This window comes from Canis aureus, chromosome 18, assembly GCF_053574225.1.
Source record: "Canis aureus isolate CA01 chromosome 18, VMU_Caureus_v.1.0, whole genome shotgun sequence".
Classification (NCBI taxonomy): Eukaryota; Metazoa; Chordata; class Mammalia; order Carnivora; family Canidae; genus Canis; species Canis aureus.
In genome coordinates, this window is record NC_135628.1 from 42,805,417 (window position 1) to 42,831,386 (window position 25,970).

The window sequence follows — 25,970 nt, forward strand, 5'->3', positions numbered from 1 at the left end:
TAAGGCACGAGGTGCTGTCTTAGTGCTGTCACTATATACTGGGGGTATATAGTGTTAAAAGACACAGAATACATTCAAGAGGTTTGTAGTTTGGTGGGTAAACCAGATGTGGGAAAAATACCAGATGGAAAGGTGCAAGAGGTGCCCTGTAAAGGGCAATCATGATAAAATATTATGGATAAGTCAGAGGTGAAAGTAGCTTAAAAAAAGGCCTGGTTTTCATTAATAAAACTTTTTTGTCACAATACTGCCCATGAAGAAAATCATAGAAAGGCTTAGTTCTGTGTAGCTCTGTTTTAAAAATGAATTTGTTGTAATGGTCACAAAAGAATTGGAAATGCCAAGGTGAAAGCTCCCATTCTCTTCATGGTAGCAGCTTCTCAGTCTTGGAAACTGAGGCAGAAATATACTGTGGTTGGTGTATGTTCCTTCCTATTAATGCTAACTAGCTAGATTTTGCTGTGGGATGTGTTTTACAGAAATTTGTGATTGCCATCACTTCTGGATGGGAGAGTTATAATGTTCAGTTCTGTGGGTCTCATGGAGCAGTAAGATGACATCCTTTAGCTTATTCAGTGATTGCTTATGACTCTTTTGCATTACGTTTCAAGAATTTAAAAAATATAGTTGAATTATTTACCTACATTTGAAATATGTATCTCTACACTCTCCTTTTCTTTTTTGTCAAAAGTTTTCTTTACATCTGAAGTCTTTTCTCCTTATATACTTGAGGCTTTTCTACAACAAGGTTTACTCCCTCTGCTGGTTCTAACTGCAAAATGATTACACATTCCAGGGGGATTGCTTGCATAGGATGTTCTTTTGCCTTAGACTTTTTCCAAAGTGTAAAATTAAACTTTAGTTTGGCTCCCTCTAATTCTGGATATAAAATCGCCTGAAAATCTGAGAAATATTTTACATTCCTTTTGAGAATAATATGAAATTCTATGAGACTAGTAGTAATTTGACATTAGAGAGAGTCTGGCACGCAGATTTGTAGTATATGATAGGTGCTCAATAAATATTTATTAATTTCTTGATTATAGTCATATTTTTATTGTATACAAACAGATTGTGTATGCTTTACTATAGGAGCAATAAATCACCCATTCTCTTTAATGAAGTCATCTGTATTTCCATGGCACTTTCTCCATGCCTTATTATAGTTCCAACTGCACTGTATAAGTTATTTCTTTTTATATTTGCCTCACTAGACTATGAACTCCTCCAGAACAGGCATTGTCTATTATTTGTCTTTATAGCCTCAATCCCTTTCATGGTAGTTGCCCAGTAAAATGTTGGTTAACTTCAACATTACACTACAACAAACTTCTTCCCAAATGGGGTGCATATAGACAGAATGTTTTAAGTAACCAAATTTTTTCTGCATTCTACTTTTCCAGAAAGAGGTGATTGAAAGTAAATGAAGTATTTATTCAGAACAACCACTTCCTAAATGTGAGCTAACATTCTGTACTAACAGAAAGAGTATAGTTAATACAGACATAGCAAGGCTTCTTCAACATCTACATCTGTAATATTATATAGTGATAAAAGATGTTATAATGGTTATAAAGGGGTACCTTTGTGACCTTTATTTACATTTTATACTTTAATTTTCAGTGCAAAATCAGATTTTCATAAATGTTGCTTGCTGAAAGCAAGATAGACCAGCTCTTACTTTTTAGGATGAGGTTAGTTTAGGATGTTGAGTTGCATGCATGCATACACTCCAAAATGTATTTTGGATTATTTGTGCTCCTGATCCTGTACATTGTCACAGACTATTGCTTTTCAAAGCATTTTTCGGGGAAGTCTAATTCTGTAGGATGGTAATAGGTATCGTGAGGGGTGGGGATCATTCCATGAACAATACTTGACAAATGTTAAATAGGTTTCTGTTTTGACTGTAGAACTTCTTAGAGCCTTTAATATGCCAGGGTAAAAATGTGAATTTCATGAGTCGATTCAGCATATTCCCAAATGTGTTTGATTTAGAACTGTTTTTTTCACAGGGATGCCTGGGTGGCTCAGTGGTTGAGCATCTGCCTTCAGCTCAGGGCATGATCCTGGGTCCAGGGATCAAGTCTCACATCGGGCTCCCTGCGGGGAGCCTGCTTCTGCCTCTGCCTATGTCTCTGCGTCTCTCTCTCTCTGTGTGTCTCTCATGAATAAATAAAATCTCTAAAAAATGAAACAAACAAAAAACTGTTTTTCATGAAACGTCTCTAGGCAATATTGTCCTCTAATTTGCCTTTGGGAGGTAAGTGTGGGATAATGAGGACTTCATGGTATAACCAAATGTATTCTTCCCACATCTCCAAGATTCTATCAATATTTGTCTCTTACTGAAAATGTCTTTATTAATAGAAAATATTGATGGAATTTTTTATACCTGTTTCTTTTCAAATTTGAATGTAGGATCTCACAGATTCTCTGTTTACCTCAATAAACTTAACTTTCGGGGCTGAATCAGAGTATCCCTTCCCATTGTTCCCACCCTTCTGTAGTCAGGCTATAAGCCCCATCAGGGCAGGAACTATGGATCATTCACTAGCAGTGAGGGCCAGCCACCAAGCAGCACTCGGCAAATGCGTATCCACTAAATAAAGAAAGTAATTTCTACAGTCACTCAGTTTCTAAACAAGGGAAAATGGTGCCACATGGACTCTGATTATCATCCTGCAGCCCACCCCACCCCTGACATTGTTGCCGTGGTTCCCCATGTTTAAATTTCATGCCTGGGTGAATGTGAACGCGGGCTCACCACAGATGGAAACGTGACTGCATGACCTCTTCAGGAGGAAATGAGGCAACAGGGGCTAATAGCTTAGGGTTTGCCTCTTAACTAAGCCATGGGACTATATACTGACAGGTATGGTTCTGTAATTTAGTTCATAATGATGTGTCCAACTTTTGTCCATAAAGGAAATCCGTAAGAACCACCATCCAGCAGCTTCTAGAATTTTTACATTATTAATATTTTAACTTAGAATCTTGGCACAGACATTTCAAAATACCTTCCAGTTTAGTTTCCCTATTCATGGCGCAGATTGTCTAAGAATTCTGTGTAAATATATAGTTTATACACCTCAGGAAAAGAACAAACAGATTCTTAAAGGGTTGGGAATCTGCCAGAAGTCAGATTAGCAGAGGCAAAATGAGAAACCTGACATCTTAAAAATTATCTTAAACTGTTGAGTCATGCATCTATAAGAAATGATAGATATCATTATTTATTCTGCCATTACAAGGAGAATCTAATTAGAGCTTTAATAAATCCAGATTATTAATCATTTTTTAAGAACCTTATATTCTTCTAAATTGGTTAGTCAAAAGTAAATGAGGTGATGCTACACACTAACCTGAATGTTTGGGAATATCAAGTGGGGCATACTGGAAGTGTCACACATTCCTAATCAGAGTATAAAATGGCTCAACTACTTGGAAAAACTATTTTGTAGTATCTGCCAAACATATACCTACTCCCTCTCTTTTTCTCTCAAAGATGGCTGGATAGATAGATAGAGATACCTGTATACACCCAAGAGAAATTAACGGATATGTCCAACAAGAGACATACACAAAAATGTTCAGTAGAATGTTCATTCACCATAGCCAAGAACTAGAAACATCCATCAACAAAAGACAAAAATGGCTGAATAAATTCTGGCATGTTGACACAGTAGAACACCACATAACAACTAAAGGACACAAACTACTGATATGCACAACAAAATAGACGATTTACATGTTAGGTTGAGCAAATTTGATTTTCTTGCCATATTTATGAATCTGGAACACCTTTTGTACCTGCAGAATAATTCAAAGATGCATGGATTTTTCCCCCCTTTCTGCTTTTGTTTTGATTTTGTAGTTGGGGAGCAAATTTGAACTTCTTGATCTTACATTTAACAAATAGTCATTGAATGCCTGATTTCTGCTAGACACTGTGCCAGCTCTGAAATCTAAAGATAATTAAGTCCCAGTTCCTGTCATTAAGATAGAGATGGAAGCAGATTCTTGTGGTCACACCACACATCATCAGGGGCTATGAGAGATGTGTGCTGTGGAAGTGTAGAGCAGGGAGCTTTTCCCTGGCTCAGAATGTTCTGGAAGCCTTTCACAGAAGGGTCGCTGGGCCCTGCTTTTATCTTTACCATAAATTGGGGTCCTATTTTAACCATCTACAATGATGGTTAAGATTACTTTCAGTTACCAAAGACTGATTAAACTATTTTATGTAATCTACATGTCTTCTTAGATATCATTGTAATCACTTCTAGGACCATTTCAAAGTCCTAGCAGTTTCAAGGATAAAAGAAGCTACCTGCCACAGATTTCTAGAAAGCAGCAACATTCTTTGAAATGTTTGTAAGTGGAAAAGTAGTATTTCTTTGAATTAGTTCTGAGGTAAAAGCCAAGTTTTACTCAAACTGGAGGGTTACTTTTCCTTTCAAGTAATGTTTGCATGCAGCAACCACACTGCCCTGAGCACATGTGCAGCATGAGCCTCTAAGCCCAGGTGAGAAGCCTTCCGCTGGTTTTTATGTTCACACATGTATTTCTCCTAATAGCGGATATACCTAGAAACACTCTAAGTCCTTGGTATTGGTGTGGTTCTTCCTAGAAACTGAGACAATTTTAAGACAGGCATTGCAGCTCATCAAGAGCAAGTGAATTTATATGTTCTATAATTATTTAATTAACTGTATTCTTTTAAAGTGGTCCTTTCCTTCCCCTCTGCTCATAGAAGATTCTAAGATATTAAAAATCCTAGTGGTGTAGAAAAGTGTTTTAGAAAAGAAAGGAGGGAAAACTAAAAATAACAAAAGATGAAAAGAATAAAATTTATAAAACAGAGGGGGAAAATAAAGAAAGAGCAGGACACATGTTTACATACAACTTTGGTTTTAGTAACTGTAAAATCAGATCGTAAAATCTAGAGTGAGGTCATCACGTTCATACAATTGCATAGAGTCTTCAAACCTGAAAATTTCTTGTGCCCAGTGATGTGAATTTTTTTCTTTTATTCGGGGACAGCATTTTAAAAAGGGTGATGATAATGAGGAGGTTCTCCAAAATGTATCTCCATTCTCCTGTTTCCACAACTCTAGTCAAATGTACATTTTTGCTCTTTTGTAGAGATGAGAAAGTCCCCTCTTCATTCGGGGTCTACATAGATGGATGAGGGGTGAGTTTGAGGAAGAGCCTGACTTGGGGAACTGGTTAGCTGGTGCCGTCATTTGCAGAGATAGGGAATACAAAAGAAGAACAAGTTTGGGAGGAAGGATGTTGTTGTGGTCTCCAGGGAAGGAATGTTCTGAGAGGACAGCCATGAAATGTTTGTCAGCAGAAACACGCCTTTGCATACAACACCAGACCCAGATCCCCATGCAGAGCATGTGGGTAGGGAGACTTTCCCTGCCTTGCCCCCAGGCCCCAGCCATTTATACACCCACCATCTCGATGCTTCAAGTGGTGGGCATCTTGGTAAAAATCCTTCGGGACACTATCAAACAATTTATTTTCCTCTAGTCAGCTTTTCTGTTAAACCTACATTGCTATGGAAATGATTGTTTTGGAAATACAGACTTTTAAAAATTATAATTAGGCTTAAGACAAAAACTAAAAAGACCGGAGGTCAGTCTGCTCTGTGAGAACAAACCTGAGTCAGATAAGCCCTACTTCAAATCCTTGTTCTACCATTTATTAGCTGATTGGTCCTGGACAAGAGACTTAAATTCTGTGATTCTCAACTTCTTGTCTTTAAAGACCGGTACATCAATCCTCACCTTATGCCATTAAACTGAAGATTGTATAAGGCAACAGAGGAAGTCCATTCAGCACAGTACTTTATATCTCCTGTGCACCATCCATGTGTTCTCTCCCTCCTTCCCTCACCCCTTCTTTGCCACTCTTTAGGATAAAAACAAAAAGGTTTTAGAGGAAAGATCACAAAATGCCACAACAATCCATCTGCCATTTAACGGTTCTTGTCAGAAAATAACTTCCTTCTAACTACCCTGTTCCTAATGCTGCAAGCCAAGTGCTTCTCTCGGTCACATCCTCCTTCTTTTCTGGTCACAGTTTAATCTTACTAAATGCACAGCAGGAGACATTGTGCTCTTCAGAAGCACGTTTTCTTTCATTCTTGCCTTTAATTGCTGAAAGCGCAAAATAGAGCCGGAGCTTCAGAATCCTCCATAGTCCTTTTCTAGTGGTCCAGATCAGGTGGAAATTGCATGGCTGGTTTTCTTTTCCTGCATGCATCTTCGTGAGCCTTTGTAGATGGAGCTGTGCAGCTGAGATGGTGGGGGCAGTGAGTACTATCAAATGAACCTGTACCTTTTTTTTAGCTCCTTCCATCTGAGGATCTCCAGCTCCTTCTCATTTAAAGAAGGCAGTGCCCACTGAATTTTAAGGTGTTAGAGAATGTTTGAGGCTGAGCTCAGATTTTAAAACCATGCTTTTCCATTTTCCTGGTGACTTGCACTGTGTTCCTTTAGCAAGTTTGCAAGGGAGGCATGGACTTCAGAGACATTTAACTGTTTTCATGATAGTTTTTAAATTCTCTTACAAATCTGAGTGATTAAGTTCTCTCCCAGAGCATATAGATTTTTTAAGAGTTAAAATGCTTAAAAGGAAACGATGAGCTCCACAGCCTGCCATATCCTGTGCTCAGAATAATTTCATTTCTACTTATCTGTGAAGGTTGAAGGAATGTCTACAAATATTTGCTTGGTTTCTATGGTGAAGGCAGAGAGAGATCAAGTGTGTGATTGTTTAGTGTCAAAATCAAAACTACACTATACTGTACTTCTAAAAAGAGAGTAAGTTTGTTACTTGAAACGTAGTAGACATTTAGCAAGGGGTAACTATTTTAAGTTTCATAAGCTCCAGATGAAATTTAAACAATACACCCTGAAGGAAAACATGGGCCCTTTAGGCATTTTGAAACTTCATTTTACAGAAATTATATGGTCTTCAGCTTTATTTAAAAGTCATGTGTTGACTAAAGATGGTGTTGGTGGACTCTCAGGATACCTAGTGTAGGTATTGGGGATATACCATGACTTGTAAATTTACGCTGTAATAGAAGCTCTGCATCCTACCCTAGGTTATCTCTCCTAAACCTGTAGTCCTCTATTTTTTTTTAATTTTTATTTATTTATGATAGTCACACAGAGAGAGAGAGGCAGAGACACAGACAGAGGGAGAAGCAGGCACCATGCACCGGGAGCCCGACATGGGACTCGATCCCTGGTCTCCAGGATCACACCCTGGGCCAAAGGCAGGCGCCAAACCACTGCGCCACCCAGGGATCCCTCTAGTCCTCTATTTTGCTATGTTCCGGCTACCCATACATTTGTTGGAATAAATATTTATTTTATGTCTGCTATACACAGCGCTTTGTGAGATTTTGTGGGTGGAAAGTCCACTTAGAATTGGTCTCTACTGGGACGCCTGGGTGGCTCAGCAGTTGAGTGTCTGCCTTTGGCTCAGGGTGTGATCCTGGGGCCTGGGATCGAGTCCCACGTCAGGCTCCCTGCAGGGAACCAGCTTCTCCCTCTGCCTACATCTCTGCCTCTCTCTGTCTCTGTCTCTGCCTCTCATGAATAAATAAGTAAAAATTAAAAAAAAAAAAAAAAAAAGGAAGGAAGAAATGGTCTCTGTCCTCAAAGAGCTGGCTTCGGCTCTAGTAGGCAGTAAGTACGCAATGAATGGAATACGGTGTGATAAGTGCTGGGATTACGTGTCACTGAGAAGGACTAGGTGGGGCAAGGTTCACAAGAATTAAGAATGGTATTGTGAGAAGACATTCCAGAGAAAGGTCTCAGCATATGGCAAGGCCATGAGGCATGACACAGCACGCATGTTGAACAACCCTAAAGCCTCTAAGCAGGTTGAGGAAAGTATTTGAGTGAAGGAGCAGCAGGCGATAAAACCAGAGAGGGTGAGAGCCAGATCGTAAGGGCATTGTGGGTAAACTGGACTTGAACCTGACCCTAAAAGCTCTGGAGAGTGGATGGATTTTGAGCAGAAGTGTGGTGAGCATGGCTTCAGATGCAGTAGAGAGGACAGAGTAGGAGGAAGCTGACTGGGGAAAGGAGCCCAGAGGAAGTTGTGTGGCCATCAGGTGAATGTGTGTGCAGTAGAATTGTCAGGATCTGGCAGCCTTACTGATAGTGGAGTGAGTGGGGCGCCTGGGTAGGTGGCAATTTTGCTTGCAGAGAGAGAGAATCTAAGAGGAGAAGCAAGTTTCAGGGAAAAGACAAAATGCATGCATTTTGAAATTGAAATACCTATGGGGGTCCTGCATGGTGATGTCCAGAAGACAGCTGGATATGTGGGTCTGCAGAGTTCTGGCTACAGTTGGCCCTGGAGGATATCTACAAATGATGCTCTCCAGGGAAAAGCTGAGAATCTCAGCCTTAAAGAAAACAAGTGTCGGGGCACCTGGATGGCTCAGTGGTTGAGCATCTGCCTTTGGCTCAGGTCGTGATCCCCACAGGGAGCCTGCTTCTCCCTCTGCCTGTGTCTCTGCCTCTCTCTCTCTGTGTCTTTCATGAATAAATAAATAAATAAAATCTTTTTTTACAAAAAGGGAAAGGAAAGAAATAAAAGAAGTATTTTAAGGGACTGATGGGGGAAGAGCCCCTTAAGTGGGAGCACACTAGGACAGAACCCTAGCATTCTTCATTTGAATCACTACAGCCCACTCCCCATTCCCACTATTTTTCAGCCAACTCATTTGACTTGCTGCTTTCCTAATCTGTGACCCTCTTTCCAGGACTGACTGGTTGCTTCTCATGCAGTGGGTACCTGCATGATAAATCAAATTGAAGTTCACTTGGACCCTTAAGGCTTGATAGCCAGAGTAGTAGAACCTTTTTTAGATTGATCTGTTGAAACATTAGCAAAATGAGAGAAAGGTATAATGTTCAGAAAGAGATGGCAAGGATCACTGGTCTCATGAAAGGTCAGAAGTCGATCCCTGAACTCTACCTTGTCCATCCTTCAGTGGATGATCATCATCGCCCCTTGGGTACAGCACGTGGGCTCCTGACTACTGAGTGACTCTTCCCCGAAGATTCCTTTTATCTTCACTTGGAGGGAACACCTCTCTGGACTAGGTTTCATTGCCCTTCAAATCTTCTCACACATCCTCTGAATCAGATTGCTTCAGCCTCACCTCCCTCCACAGATCCCATTTTTTTTAAAGATACAGGATTACTCTGAGGTACTCAGTTATTATTAGATATTATTGTCCTCATATCCTCCACTCCAGTCTAGCCAAGTGCCTCTGTCTACCATCAGCACTGCTCCAAGAGCTCCCTGTGCTTTATTCATGTATCCAGTCATCAGATAATTCCTGAGCACCGTTCAGGCATGACGCTGATCATACACTGTGACCAGAAAGTTAAATGACTATAATGGAAAATAGAAGGTTCAAATGCTATAGAAATGCAGGGGAGTTTGGGGCACCTGGTTGACTCAGTCAGTTAAGCGTCTGACTGTTGATTTCAGCTCCGATCATGATCTCAGGGTTGTGAGATCGAGCCCCACATTGGGCTCCGTACTCAGCAAGAAGTCTGCTCTAAAGATAAATAAAATCTTCTTTTAAAAATGTAAAAATAAAATTTAAAAATGTGGTAGAAGCCCAGGAGACAGCAGTCGTTTCTGGATGTGGAAGAGCAGGAAAGTCTTCATGGAGGAAGTGATATGTAAGGATTCAGACCCGCAGAGACTCAGGGAAAGAATATCCCACAGAAAGCACAGAAGCAATGACCAGGTGATTGGCAACCAGCACATCTAAATGGGAGCCAGTGTCTCCCTTTATGAGCCAGGACAACTGTAGGTCCTGGGAAGGACAGATAGCCTTCGTGCTAATAATGGATACGTCAGAGCAGAGGCCACAATCGTTATTGGCACAATGCTCAGAGTCTCATTTTTGTGTAGACCTTGGCCATTTTTTGTCATCTCCTCTATCAAAACATCTTGTTCTGGCCCTTAGATTATAAATGAGTCTGTTTGAGGTGACTCCACTATTATTTGCTGCAAAGTACTTGGGTTAACTTTTATTGTTATTTAATCCTTAAAAGTTTCCATTGAACTGGCTTGGCATAATTCTGATGATGATGTTAATTGTGTGACTTTAAAGAGCTGAATTTTGAGACCCTTTATGAAAAGTCAGTGAAATTGCCATTAATTTTTATTTTCATTTTGCAAAACCACAGTAGTCTTCTGGAAGGAAAAACAACATACATACCAGAGAGTTTTATATTGATTAGAGCATAGTTCAGAAAGCTTAGAGCATAGTTCAGAAAGCCTTCACTTTGGCAGTGTCAAGATTGAGTTCTTCCAACGACTGTATACATACATATTCCTCAGAAATCCTTATCTAAGTTTGTATTTGAGACGAGATATTGAAGCAGACCCCAGAAGGAAAATATCAAGGCACTGATACCCTCCATAAGTGATTACTACGCCAAAGGACAGACAAGGATGTCCAAAAATAAGAGTTCTTGCGTCTATACAGTATGTACCTTTTTTAAAGCTTCATGACCACTGCCGCATTATGTGACCATCGTCACATCATTAGAGACGACAGCATCTTAGAATGCTAGCAGAGGTCACCTCACAGATCATCTAGTCTAAATGCCCACATTGACAGAAAAACGAGATTTTACCATCCATGCTTGTTTCTTCATCTGCAAACTGAATGTATTGGTCAAGATCCCACTGGGAAATAGGTCCCAGTGCACATTCAAAATAATACGAGGAAGTTTTGTTTATAGAGTCCAGATTTACAAAGGGGGTTTTCGGGGAAGTACAGTGAAGGTGCTAACTTGGGTCTCAGTTGCAGCCAAGCTTTCATCATTCCCAAGCTTGACGGGAGCTGTTTCTGGAATCATGTATTGCCCAGGATGGACAAACTGTGATGGCAGCACAGCCCGCCCTGGACAACCTCAATGGGAGGAAATTTGGAGGTTAAAGACTCTGCCTCACTCTTCTCCCTTTCCCTGAACTCCTGCCTAGGCTTCGCATTGGTCAAACCCAATAAGAACATGGAGGCATGTGGAAGGTACAGATCCACTCCCACCCCACAGAGCAGAGACCATCCAGAGAGGCAAAAGGAAGATGACCAGCACAGCGTTCGTGATGTGCTTTTCTACTCTTCATGCATGTAGCCATATAATAAGGATGGTTCAGATAACATCTACAAAGTATTTTCAGGATCTTGGTGAAAGGAACATGAATAAAAGACTGTTAAATCGGATATTAAGTAAGAATGGTTTACTCTGATGTATTGAGAGTCACAGTTGGCTTTGGCTCTCCTTTATCTTATACTGTTATTGGACTGGTTCAAAAAATTGTAAGATCAAAGCAGTTTAAACAGATACATCCACTTGGGTAAATATCCTTGAAGTCCCCTTCCCCCGGCTTCCACTCTCCTTCCTGTTGCCAAATCCATTCAGCACCTCTAGAGGCTGTTAATACATGTAATGACTGTAATAAACATAGTATTTGCTTTGGTTCCAGCTGGCTCCAACCACTAAACTCTGTCCATAGTTCCTATTGTTGCCTTTGCTTAGTAGACAACTGCATTGTTATCATGTATCAAAGAGGCTACCTTTGTCATAGATATCTTTTTTTTTTTAATTTTTATTTATTTATGATAGTCACACACACACAGAGAGAGAGAGAGGCAGAGACATAGGCAGAGGGAGAAGCAAGCTCCATGCACCGGGAGCCCGACATGGGATTCGATCTCAGGTCTCCAGGATCACGCCCTGGGCCAAAGGCAGGCGCCAAACCGCTGCGCCACCCAGGGATCCCTGTCATAGATTTCTAAATGTTGGTCTTTATACATTGCATTCATAGATTTTCTGTACATGTTTCTAAATTTAAGGTCACCCATGATATTTTAAGAATATTTAGAATTATTAAATACAAAAAAAAGAATTATTAAATACAAAGAACTTTTGGGTAGAATTGATTACATGGTTGAGAACATTCTTTACTTCATGCACTAAACCCTTGACACATTTTTTTTTCACTTTTGTCTATTCCTTAAAAAGCTTTAAAGTAAAAATTAATGAATCTGCTTCCATGTGACAGACTGGTTTTAAGTTAGGCAGTCTTCCATAAGAAAATTGTAGAGTCACAGAAGTGTAATAATTCGAAAGCAAATAGAATTTATATTTTACTGTCAGGAAAAATTGTTACAATTTGTTCTCAAAAACTTGGAACTTCTATATTTTAAATCCCATGAAATCGCAGAAATTGTCATCATTTGAGATATGTAAAGTGAGAAATTACAGTGATATGTAAAGTGAGGACTGAAAGGCTCTGGATCAGCCACATAAATTAGAATGTGGAACAGCCACATAAATAGCAAATTAAAACTGGGGACACTGTGACATACGAGATAATATTACATAAACTAGGGAACAACAATTAGACTTCTATCTATTGCAAAAAATAGTAATTTGTTATTTTTAAATGAAGGCCTTGGACATTGTTGGGATTTTTTAGAGAATTATTTAGAAATATAAGTCTTCTACAATCCATACTTCAAGCATGTTGAATTCCACAAAGATTAAACCAAAAAAAGATGTCTCTGTAGACAAATGCTAATACTTCAAATAGAATATAAGCATACACCTAATTAATGAATCTGATTCCTCTCACTGTTAACAATGATTTACACATAGACCAACAAAAATCTTAGGGCTGCCAAAGAGATTTTTAAATCTTTATTTTTATTGAAATTATTAAATGGGAATTTGACGAATAGTTGCCATGCCATTCAGAGCACTGTTCAGAATTGAATTTTGAAACCTTTTCCATAATCCTTTTTTTTTTTTTTACAGAAATCATTTAACCCCAAAAGTGAGCTGAGTTTTTGAGTCCTATAACTATAAAGTATTTTAAAAGTTTACATTAGGGCGCCTGGGTGGCTCAGTGGTTGAGCATCTGCCTTTAGCTCAGGTCCTTCCTGATCCCGGGGTCCTGGGATCGAGTCCCACATTGGGCTCCCTGCATGGAGCCTGCTTCTTCTTCTGCATGTGTGTCTGCCTCTCTCTCGGTCTCTCGTGAAATAGATTTTTTTAAATCTTAAAAAAAAAAAAAGAAAGAAAAGAAAAAAGTTTACGTTAAAATATCTCAATGTAAATTTAAAATCTTTTCCTCTTGGTTATCTAATTATAGCCTGTGTGCTTGCCTGTTGATGTATGGATGTTTGCAATGCTGAATTGAAGGTCTTGTGTTGGATGTTGAGGAAGGAGCACAGAGTTGAAAGCAGTCAGTCCTGGTTGAGAATAACAGCTCCTCCTCATCTCAGCTCAGTGTTTCTGGCCAGATGACTCAGCCTCTCTGAAATTCAGTTTTCTCAGCTATAAAATGTGCTTACTGACAGGAACTGACTGATCTTGTGCCTCTGAAATCATCCTCTATCCCCTTTTCTTTCAACATTCAGCCTCCTGCACTGTCACGTTTTTGTGGCAACTACTCATTTACAACTCATGTCCATGTAGAGAGTCCTGGCAGCCATTTCTGCATGCATATATGACTTCTGGATTACACCCACACATAATCTGTTCAAAACGTATTTATTCACTTAACAGTATATCATGGACATCTTTGTGTGGGAGCACAAATGAGCAGGAATGAGAACTACCTCATCTTTTTTGATGGCTTGATGGCTGAACAGTAATTCCCCTATTGGAAATCATTGTGGGATAAACATCCTCGTGAATACATCTTTGTATACTAGACTGAATATTTCAGATAAACTCCTGCAAGTAGAACTCTTGACATGGGCACTATTCCTTTTATAAATACTGTCAGATTGTCCTCTAAAAAGGTTGTGCCAGTTTATGGTTTGAAACCGTTTCCCCCAGAGTTTAGGGATAGAGGGAACATTCCTAAACATCTAAAAAGCCATCTACGAAAAGCCCACAGCAAATATCATTCTCAATAGAGAAGCACTGGGAGCCTTTCCCCTAAGATCAGGAACAAGACAGGGATGTCCACTCTCACCACTGCTATTCAACATAGTACTGGAAGTCCTAGCCTCAGCAATCAGACAACAAAAAGAAATAAAAGGCATTCAAATTGGCAAAAAAGAAGTCAAACTCTCCCTCTTTGCAGATGACATGATACTATACCTAGAAAACCCAAAGACTCCAGCCCAAGATTGCTAGAACTCATACAGCAATTTGGCAGTGTGGCAGGATACAAAATCAATGCCCAGAAGTCAGTGGCATTTCTATACACTAACAACGAGACTGAAGAAAGAGAAATTAAGGAGTCAATCCCATTTACAGTTGCACCCAAAAGCATAAGATACCCAGGAATAAACCTAACCAAAGAGGTAAAGGATCTATACCCTAAAAACTACAGAACAACTCTGAAAGAAATTGAGGAAGACACAAAGAGATGGAAAAATATTCCATGCTCATGGATTGGCAGAATTAATATTGTGAAAATGTCAATGTTACCCAGGGCAATTTACACGTTTAATGCAAACCCTATCAAAATACCATGGACTTTCTTCAGATAGTTGGAACAAATTATTTTAAGATTTGTGTGGAATCAGAAAAGACCCCAAATATCCAGGGGAATATTGAAAAAGAAAACCAGAGCCGAGGGCATCACAATGCCAGATTTCAGATTGTACTACAAAGCTGTGGTCATCAAGACAGTGTGGTACTGGCACAAAAACAGACACATAGATCAGTGGAACAGAATAGAAAATCAGAAGTGGACCCTCAACTTTATGGTCAACTAATATTTGACAAAGGAGGAAAGACTATCCACTGGAAAAAAGACAGTCTCTTCAATAAATGGTGCTGGGAAAATTGGGACATCCACATGCAGAAGAATGAAACTAGACCACTCTCTTGCACCATATACAAAGATAAACTCAAAATGGATGAAAGATCTTAATGTGAGACAAGATTCCATCAAAATCCTGGAGGAGAACACAGGCAACACCCTTTTTGAACTTGGCCACAGTAACTTCTTGCAAGATTCATCTATGAAGGCAAGAGAAACAAAAGCAAAAATGAACTATTGGGACTTCATCAAGATAAGAAGCTTCTGCACAGCAAAAGATACAGTCAACAAAACTCAAAGACAACCTACAGAATAGGAGAGGATATTTGCAAATGACATATCAGATAAAGGACTAGTATCCAAGATCTATAAAGAACTTATGAAACTCAACACCAAAGAAACAAACAATCCAATCATGAAATGGGCCAAAGACATGAACAGAAATCTCACAGAGGAAGACATAGACATGGCCAACATGCACATGAGAAAATGCTCTGCATCACTTGCCATCAGGGAAATACAAATCAAAACCACAACGAGATACCACCTCACACCAGTGAGAATGGGGTAAATGAACAAGGCAGGAAACCACAAATGTTGGAGAGGATGTGGAGAAAGGGGATCCCTCCTGTGCTGTTGGTGGGAATGTGAACTGGTGCAGCCACTCTGGAAAACTATGTGGAGGTTCCTCAAAGAGTTAAAAATAGACCTGCCCTACGACCCAGCAATTGCACTGCTGGGGATTTACACCAAAGATACAGATGCAATGAAACACCAGGACACCTGCCCTCCGATGTTTCTAGCAGCAATGTCCACAATAGCCAAACTGTGGAAGGAGCCTCGGTGTCCATCGAAAGATGAATGGATAAAGAAGATGTGGTCTATGTATACAATGGAATATTACTCAGCCATTAGAAATGACAAATACCCACCATTTGCTTCGACGTAGATGGAACTGGAGGGTATTATGCTGAGTGAAATAAGTCAATTGGAGAAGGACAAACATTATATGGTCTCATTCATTTGGGGAATATAAAAAATAGTGAAAGGGAATAAAGGGGAAAGGAGAAAAAAATGAGTGGGAAATATCAGAAAGGGAGACAGAACATGAGAGACTCCTAACTCTGGGAAACGAACTAGGGGTGGTGGAAAGGGAGGTGGGTGGGGGGTGGGGGTGACTGGGTGACGGGCACTGAGGGGGGCACTTGACGGGATGAGCACTGGGTGTTATTCTATATGTTGGCAAATTGAACACCAATAAAGAATAAATTTATAAAAAAAAAAAAGAAAGAAAGAAAAAAGAAACAGTTTCCCCATACTATGGCCAACCCGGAACACTGTCATTTGTTCCTTTCTGCTAATCAGGCAAAAATGATACCCCTTTATTGTGATGATTTTCTTCCTTTATTCCTTCCCTCCTTTCTTTTAATAGGATTAAGTATCTTTGATAATGTATTTCTTCTTGTGAATTCTTATTATATTCTTTATCCATTTTTCTGTTGTTTTATTTATGTAATTTGTTTTAGATGTATTATCCCAGGTTATTTGTCTTTGCCTTAATTTTATACTGTTTACCAAGAGAATTACAGTCTGAAATAACTGGATCTGTTCATCTTTTCATCTCAAGCTTCTAGATGTCCCTTCATGTCCCTTCATGCTGAAAAAGGCCTCCATAGCCCAAAGTCCTCCTCTGTTTTTTTCTATTACATTTTCCTAGCTCTACTTATACATTTAGATCTTTCATGAATATACAGTTTCTTCTTAGACATGGTGTAAAGTATACACCAAACTTACTTTCTTCCAAATGATTGGCCAGTTGTCTTGCTTTTACATGTTGAAGTACATTTTCTCTCTCACTAAGATGAAATTCACCTATAAGAATGTTAAACTCCATAAATAATAGATCAGTCTCTTTTGGACTTTATTCTTTTTTTTTAACCTGTTAGCACCTATTATTTTGTTCTCTGTACCTTAGAGTTTGTTTTGGTAACCAAGAATAAATCCTCCTCATCTTAATTTCTCAGACTATTTTTGGCTCTTCTTAAGCATCATTCTGCCAGAGGTTCCATATTGTCAAAGTTAAATTCCTTCCCCAAATCATTTCATTGTTTTAGACTTTCTTGTTAATATAGGAATGACAATTATATTTACAATAATGTTTTTTCCCATCCTAGTCATGGTCTGTCTCATCATCTATTTGATTTTTAAGTTCTTCAACAATAGTATATCATTGTATTTACATAGATTTTGCTTTTTTTAAATTCTTCAATGTTTTATATTTTTTGTTACTATTGTGAATAGTATCCTTTTTACATTATATCTTATAACTGACTTACTAGGATTTGTCTATTTATTTTATATCTTATATCAGCCATCTAAACTATTTATATCTTAAGAATACTTTTGCTTCAGGGCAGCCCGGGTGGCTCAGCAGTTTACTGCCACCTTTGGCCAAGGGGTGTGGTCCTGGAGACCCAGGATCGAGTCCCACGTCAGGCTCCCTGCGTGGAGCCTGCTTCTCCCTCTGCCTGTGTCTGTGCCTCTCTCCCTCTCTCTCTCTCTCTCTCTCATGAATAAATAATTTTTTTAAAAAAAAGAATACTTTTGCTTCATAAATTTTATTTACCATAATATAAGGCCAATATGTATAGGGCAGAACCCTTAGAAACACAAGGAGATTCTGGGAGAAGGAAAACAAAAATTTGAGTCTCTTCCAGAGTTTGACAAAGTATAGAAAAATAGAAGGATCTGTATGAGACCAACTTGTATTAGGATTGAACTTTACACTTAAAAGAGAGTTACTCCCGGGGTGCCTGGGTGGCTTAGTAGGTTAAGTGCCCAACTCTAGATTTTGGCTCAGGTCCTGGAATTAAGCCCCAAGTTGGGCTCCCTATCCAGCCAAGAGTCTGCTCAATGATTCTCTCTCTCTCTCTTTTTCTCTCTCCCTCTGTCCCTCCCCCTGCTCTCTCTCGCTCTTTCTCTCTAAAAATAAATAAATCCTAAAAAAAAGGGAGAGTGAGTTACTCCCCTGAAACCCTATGACACAAAACCCAGATGTGCACATAGTCCTAGAGAAAGCAGTAACAGATTATACCAAGTAGTGGCACCTGGGTGGCTCAGTCAGTTAAGTGTCTGACTCTTGATTTCGACTCAGGTCATGATCTTAGGGTCCTGATATCAGCACCCCCGTGGGGCTCCACACTCAGCCAGAGTCTGCTTGAGACTTTCTCTCTCCCTCTTCTCCCTCCTCCTCCCCCTCTGCCTCTCCCCATGCTTGCATGCACATGCATGCTCTCTCTCACATAAATAAATAAAATCTTAAAAAGATAAAATAAAATGAAAAAATTAATTCTACAAAGTAGAAATTTGCAGGTTACTTTCTCTGGCCATGAATTTCTGAATTTCTAAAGCTGGAAATCCAACAATTAAGAGATAACATAAATAACATGACCACATGGAAATTTTAAAATACTTTTCTAAATAATTTATTCATTGAAGTAGTTTACTCTTGGATTAAAGGGAAAATTGAAGGTAAATTACATATTCTTTAAATAATGTTATATCATCAATTAGAATTAAAAATCAAGTTTCAATTCAAGTAGATAGACTGGTACAAAGAAACTACTTTTGTCTTTCAGAAGATAAAAGTAGAAAAACAATAAATTATAAAATAAAACAACCATTCTCCCAAAATGGAAATAAAACTCTATGTCAGTTTTTGTTTTTTTTCCAGTAAATAATATAACTAAACTCCTGGAAAACCTGACTGATACAAAGAAAAGACAAAAATATGCAACATTAAGAAAAAAAATACAATTTTCTCTTCCTCAGAAAACCGAGGAAATACATGGCATGACAATAATTATAAGAAATACTATGTACAAATTTAATCCAACACAGTTTAGAATCTAGAAATTCTCATGAAAATCCTTTATTACTACCAAAATTAACTCAAAAGGAGATTAAAACCTAAACAGACTAAGAAGAAATTCAAAAGATTGTTGAAGGCATAACAGCTAATGAAGATCCAGATCCAGATGGTTTCATGAATGAGTCCTTTTAAGAGATTATTTTGATCTTGTTTATAATATTCCAGAACATAGAGAAGGCTAGAAACCTTTCATATTTCTAATATCAAAACAGGAAAAATTAACACAAAAAATAAAACTGCAGCTCAGTCTCAGGAATACAAGTTAATATTCTAAATAAGTATTAGCAAATAGAACCCAAGGGTCTATTAAGAGAGTAATACACCAATATTAAAAGAATAATACATCAAGATTAGGAATGATTAATTCCAAAAAGGCAAGGATTGTATTAGGATATCTGCTAATGGACATACTATTCATAGAATGAATGAGAATGATCATATGGTCATTATTAATAGACATTTTAAAGATATTTGATAAAAATTAATTATCCATTTTGAGTGGTAACTAATTTTTAAAAGGACTAGAAAGGAACTTCCTAAACATGTCAATGTAGTTATTATTTTAACTGTCTAGACATTTTGTTTGATGATCATAATAGGTACACTGATTAAAGTACTCAAAATGAAAAAGTCCCACTAACATGTAATCCATCAGAAATCACAGCCACTTTAGAACAGCTTAAAACAATGCAATATTCAGGTTAAAATTTTCATCCCATATGATGCTAGACTTTATTTCAAATGTTGCTGAAAAAGTGGGTGTGTGCCTGTACACTGTGTATGTCTATAAACCACTGAGCAGAACTTTACGAATTGTTTACGCCTACACCTTTTTTTGCAATGTATCAGAGGAGCAGAGAAATGTTCCCCCAGCTAGAAATATTAATAAAGCAGAAATAAATAATTCATTTATTCATTCATAATTCATAGAGCCCAGAACTGAGTGCTCTTCTTAGCAAATGTAGTAAGTACCTTCTTCCTGGGGAATGACTGATAACCGAATTTTGCCAACTTATCTCCTAGCAATGATTGGCTTAAAATTGTCAATTTGGTATTTGTTAAACCCCAGTTGTTATGTGAGCAATATCGTGATGGGTATTTACAGATGTAATCATGGATAAAATCAAGTCCGTGTCCTCTGCAGCAAACCATTTTAGGAACTATGTTACAAGGTATGATTTTCAGGTGGCAGTTGGTTCAGGGAGATGATAGCATCAGAGCCAGGCTTTGTAGGATAAGGGGAATTTCCACATGTGCAGAGGAGAAGGAAGAGCTTTCCAGACTAGAACAGTGCCAGCTCTAAAGCATGGAGGCAGGAGCTAGAGGTTATGTTTATATAATTGAGTGGTGCTCAGACCTAGTCAAGGGTTAGTGTTACCTGAAAAACTGTTACATAAAGAGAAGAAATAAAAAAGTGAAGGAAAAAAAAAAAAAGTGAAGGAAGAACTCCAGGGCCCCCATCATGGAGGTCCAATTCAGTGAGACAGAGAAGACCAACACATGTTTTTTTTTTTCTTTTTCTTTCTTCCTTTTTTTTTTTTTTTTAGAGAGAGTTTTTTTTTATTTCTTTTAGAGAGAGAGCAGGAAGAGGCAGAGGGGGAGAGAAAACCTCAAGCAGACTCCCTACTGAGCAGGGAACCCAGATTGGGGCTCAGTCTCATGACCCTGAGATCATGACCTGAGCCAAAATTAAGAGTCAGACACTTAACCGACTGAGCCACCCAAGCGCCTCTAGACATATGTTTTTTAAAAGTCCTATGAATAGGGCACCTGGGTGGCTTAATTAGTTAAGCATCTGCCTTCAGCTCAAGTTATGATCTCAGGAACCTGGGATCCAGCCCCATGTCAGGCTCCTTGCTCAGTGGGGAGTCTGTTGCTCCCTCTCCCTCTGCCCCTCTCTCTCACACTCTCTCATGTACTAATAAATAAAATCTTTTTAAAATAAATAATAAATAAAAGCCCGTGGATGATTCTGATGCACAGAGTTGAAACTCAGTGCTGTGGTCTATTATGTGAGAAGACTGTAAGAGTTATGGAGATACTATACTATGGTATATGGAGATACTGCAGGATATGCTGCTGGAAAGACATATTGGAGCCAATGATAACTGGGTGACACTATTTGGTTTTGGGGGGTTTGTTTGCTTCCTTTTTTAAATTTGTTACATCACCACCATGCCTCCATTAGATGTCAACCAGATATCCCTTACACAAAATTTGACTCCTTGTGTGAATTCAAAGCAACACCTGTTAAATCAGATGAAGAGGAGGAACCAGTCAAGAATCTTGTTTCAGTTCGATACTGCTGTATAATCTCCCCAAAACTTAAAACAATAGTCATTTTATTATCACTTGTAATCCTCTGAGTGGACTGGACTTGGCTAGGCAGTTCTGTTCCCTGTGACATGGGCACGGGTGGCCCACAGCCATGTGGGGGACTGGTCCGACTTGAATATCCAAGATGGCTCACTAGCATGGCTTTCAGCCGAGAACTCAACGGGGCATATCCACTAGAACATCTTTGTGCTTCTCACTGCATAGCATTTGGGATCCAGAGGAAGCACCTCAAAAACAATCATTCAAAAAGGCCCAGACTGTAGGGCACCTGGCTGGCTCAGTGGAGCATGCGACTCTTGATCTTGGTGTTGTGAGTTGGAGCCCTACATTGGGTATAGAGGTTACTTAAAAATAATATCTTAAAAAAAAAAAAAAGGCCCGACTACCAAGCTTCTTCTAACCTAGTTATGATAGTCTCAGATGCATTCTCTTAGTTTAGTTGACCAAATCACTAAGACCCAACTCAGATTCAATGGAAGGTGACTTAAACTCTCTCTCTCTCTCTCTCTCTTTTATGATTGTTTAAATTTATTTATTTGAGAGAGAGAGAAAGCATGAGCTCTGGGAGGGAGAGGGAGAGAGAATCTGAAGCAGCCTCCACACTGAGCACAGAGCCCAACATGGGGCTTAATCTCAGGACCACAAGATGGTGACCTGAGCTAAAACCAAGAATCCAACACTTAACTAACTGAGCCACCAGGCGCCCCAAACTCCATCTCTTGCTGGGAGGCACAGTGTGTGTCTATAAGGAAGGAAGGAAATAGATGGCAATCATGTTTTGGAGAATTGCGACTGCAATCTGAACACACCAAGTACTGCAGCACCAAAATACATAAAGGAAAATTGTCGGAAATTTAGATTGATGTCAACAAAAGTGCAATTAGACAAAACAATAAGTAAGGATAAAAGGAATCTGAATAATATAAAATGCTTATGTAATAGATTTATGTATTGAATTCCTTACCTGGCAGTAAAGAATATTTCTTTATTTCAGGGATCCATAGAATCTCTGTTTCCCTCCAAAAGAGAAGCACTTGAGCCCACATATACTGATATAAATCTGAAGCCTATAAATGTGTTTGTTCCCTGACCTCTCAGCCTTGCAGAAATAGTCATGGTGGGGTCTGTTTCACCCAACTCTTGTATTGAAATTCTTCCTCTTTGGGAATCCTGTCCTCTGGATGACTTTTTTACACATGGTATAAACAATTGAGTTACACATTCTCTCTTAAGTTCTTAGTTTTTTATTTGTTTTCTGAAAAGCATGGCATTGAAGGAGGCTTTATTTTGATTCCCCACAGTCTCATGATAAGAGTAGTTTTGACTTGTCCTGAGTGTTCTTTATACTTCAAGGTCAACATCTAGCAACCACTGGAATCATTTTCTGATTTCCCAATAATGCTGGCATAAGAACCAAGCTGGAATCTTTGCCAACACCTGTTTTCCTTGTATTGTTTTTTTTTTAAGCCCCTTAAAAAAAAAGTAGTTTTCAAATTCATGTGTTTTTTTGTTTTTGGGGGTTTTTTTAGTCTTTACTCTGCTTTCTGAAACTCAATTATTTTACCATCCTAGTAAGAAACACAGAGTATGAGCTGGGGACCCAGGTTGTGGGGATGATGTCATTTCCTGGCCTGTCAATGATGAATCCTAGTTATTTATTGCTTCTAGCTCAGTGTCCTCATACAATGCTAGGTGCTCTTTCTGAATTGGATCTCGGCTATATACCACCCAAGGTAAGAAGTTGAAGCAACCAACCCTCTTCCACAGTAACGCTCAGATCCGTTTGCCCTTGCAGGTCGTCACACTGTGGTACAGAGCTCCAGAAGTCCTGCTTCAGTCCAGCTATGCCACCCCCGTGGACCTCTGGAGTGTTGGCTGCATATTTGCAGAAATGTTTCGTAGAAAGTAAGAAATACCTTTTGTTTTGCTCTGTCTTCATTGGAAAGAGACATTTTGGGTCTTCAGTAATTTAAGTGGCAACATAGCATTTCTGTTTCAAGTAAGGTCACGAGTGTGTGTGTGTGTGTGTGTGTGTGTGTGTGTGTGTGTGTTTGTATCTCCATATCCACCTGCTTTGGGCTGCCACATTCAAGCTTGTCCTGGAAAAACATTCTTGGTCCTTAACAGTGAAGTTTTATAGGACTCTAGCTTCCACTTCTTGGAGATTCAGGGAAGGAAACATGCCATTGTCCCTACAACTTATTTTTGTGGGTGATGATGGGACGTAGAAATATGCTCAAGGTGGACTTTGTTCACGGTAGAAGGACCAGGGCTGTGGTACCATGTATGGAAATTTTGATGCTGAGAATAGTTGCTTAAACACAATGTTCAGGCTAAAAAGGACCAGGCAAGGAAGATGTCAGCACTAGTTCAGAATACTGCAAATGCTGTCAGACTGAGGAGATTAGACGTATTCAGGCATAACAGAGAGCAAAGTAAGGACCAGGGATTTAGAAATTATAGAAATAAAGGTTTTTGGTCAGATGTGGGAAAAAAATCTAATATTGGACAGTTGTCTGAAGAGAAGATTGGGGTTCGTGAAAATAGCACATTCTCATTAGGTGTCTAAGAAGAAACTAGGTCACCCCACACTGATGTTTTCAGTGGCACTAGTAGAGTAGGCAGGTGGGCTGAATGACCTCCAAGGACCCCTGACTCTTAGGGTCTGTAATTCATTTGTTTGACTTTCAGGTCACAAGAAATAGCCAAACAATATTATAAAGATCTGCCGGGAAAATAATCCATACGTGGGAACTAAATTCAGCAAATCAAAATTAAGCAGAGAGCCTAATCATAATCTGTTAACTCGTTGTTTTCTATTTTTAGAAATAAAAATAAAACAGAAATAAAAATTCTGTTTTCCATGGGAAATGTGAGTTGGAAAGCTGAGTATATATTCCTATTATACATGTTATGTTCAAAATGTCAGCTACACAGTAGCTCAGAAGAAAGAGAAGTGGTCAGCCATTCCTTGTCTGTTCTTTTAACCAAATGAAGTTTAGTGCTTATAATAAATTTGGGGACCTATTTTTAGAACTCAGCATTTTTTATATGTGGCTCACAGGAAGGAATCATACCAAAGAAATCAGAATACCTAGATGTTCATTGCAGGCCTACTGTGTGCCGAGTACAAGACCAAACCTCTCCCCTTCTGTTACCTTTTTACACCTCCCCATGAAAGATAACTGATACACAGTGATAAATTTAACTGACATCACGCAGCTAAAAAGTAGCAAGAGTATTGCTCCAAATGAAGTCCTGTGCATTTTAATCCAGTGTTGTTTTTCTATCAAGGAGAGAGGAAAAAAGTAATATTGAAGGTAGCTTCAGTGTTTGCCCAACAGGCTAAATAAGTGATTTAGGAGTGTAGTTCTTGTACCAACAACCTCAGTATCTCTGAGGACCTTGGTAGAAATGCAAATCCCACCCCCTCCCCCAGGGTCCACTGGATCAGAGGTTCTTGGGCTGGGGCTCAACAGCCTGTGTTTGAACAAGCCCTCAAGGTGATCCTAATTCACCCTCCAGGCTAAGAACCACTGGGTTGGATGACAGGATCACCAGGGAGGAGCAGTCTTTAAATGTGCAACTCCCAGATCTCTCCCTTAGAGATTCTGATTCATTACTGGGCTGGGGCCAGGCATTCTTGTTTTTAAAAGTACCTCATGTAATTCTTTTCGTCAAACAGGTATAGAAAACATTGTGTTAAAGGATTATGGTCACAGGTGCCTGGGTAGCTCAGTCAGTTAAGCATCGACTTTTTGATTTTGACCCAAGTCATGATCTCAGGGTCATGAAATCAAGTCCTGAGTCTGCCCCCCCACTCTGGGGAATCTGCATATACCTCATTCTGCTCTGCCCACCTGCCTTTTCCTGGCTTACTTTCAAATAAAATAAATAAATGAAATCTTAAAAAAAAATAAAGGATATGGTCAGAACAGGAAATAATTTACTGTCAGCATTGCAGGATGGAAGTCAGGACAGTTATTCTAATTCATCTCATAAATAAGTTCATTAAGCTGAAAGCTGATTCAAGAAATGTACAGTAGAATTAGATTTCTGTGTCTAGAATTGTCCTCAAATACAAAGAATGAGTCCTTCTTTTGTAATGGGATGAGAGTGGTCAGTTATTTTTCAATAGTACAAGACTTGATACCAGCCACTATTCATGATAAAATCAATATCTTCCTGAAAGATGTTAAAAGATAAAATTTAAGATATGTAGTGTTAAGCATTCACTAGTAAGGAACTTGCTATATTTCTAAGTATAGCTAGTCACTACTTATGGAACAGTTGCAACCTAAATTTTCATTTTAGATCATTAAAACATTTCCCACTGAAGTGGCTTGCAGAATCCTATGTAAGTCTAGCTTGTGGAATACTGTATAACCTGGAATATATATGAAATGTTATTGGTGCTAATTCATCAAAACCCATTTTCTGTTTATAACATTTTTTCTGTGGGAAAATTCATTCTTTGTTCTAATCCACTATGACAGGGATATACCCTTATTTTCACCCTAGCATGAGAAGGGGGTACTCAGTGTTGGAGACTCAGAGAAGGGCTCCTTCCATGATGGCAGCAACAGCCAGCCTCAGTTTGCTGAGAAAGTGAGATGGTGGGTAGAAACCCATTGGCTCTTTAGAGATGCACAGAAGAAAATTACCCTTTCTTGGAGCCTTGCGTAGAGGTAATAAATTGATAATTAATTGCCTGAAGGAGGAAGCAATATCAGAATCCAGTCCTCTGTGCCTTTCTGGCTGAAGAATGAATCCAGGCTTACCACACATCATTCCTAGCCTGGATGTTCTATCTCCTAGGTAGTTCCTGCTGGTTTGGCTTTGACCTTGAATATGG

General features: G+C 39.0%; 1 protein-coding gene across 5 annotated transcripts in view; it reads left to right on the forward strand.

Annotated features, from left to right (window-relative positions):
• Positions 1–25,970, forward strand: part of CDK6 (cyclin dependent kinase 6) — a 245,799-nt gene that overhangs the window by 150,078 nt on the left and 69,751 nt on the right. For all 5 annotated transcript variants that reach the window (XM_077856956.1, XM_077856958.1, XM_077856959.1 and 2 more), the window contains exon 5: positions 22,911–23,020. In XM_077856956.1, the coding sequence (XP_077713082.1) occupies positions 22,911–23,020 (110 nt within the window). The remainder of the gene's footprint in view (positions 1–22,910; positions 23,021–25,970) is intronic.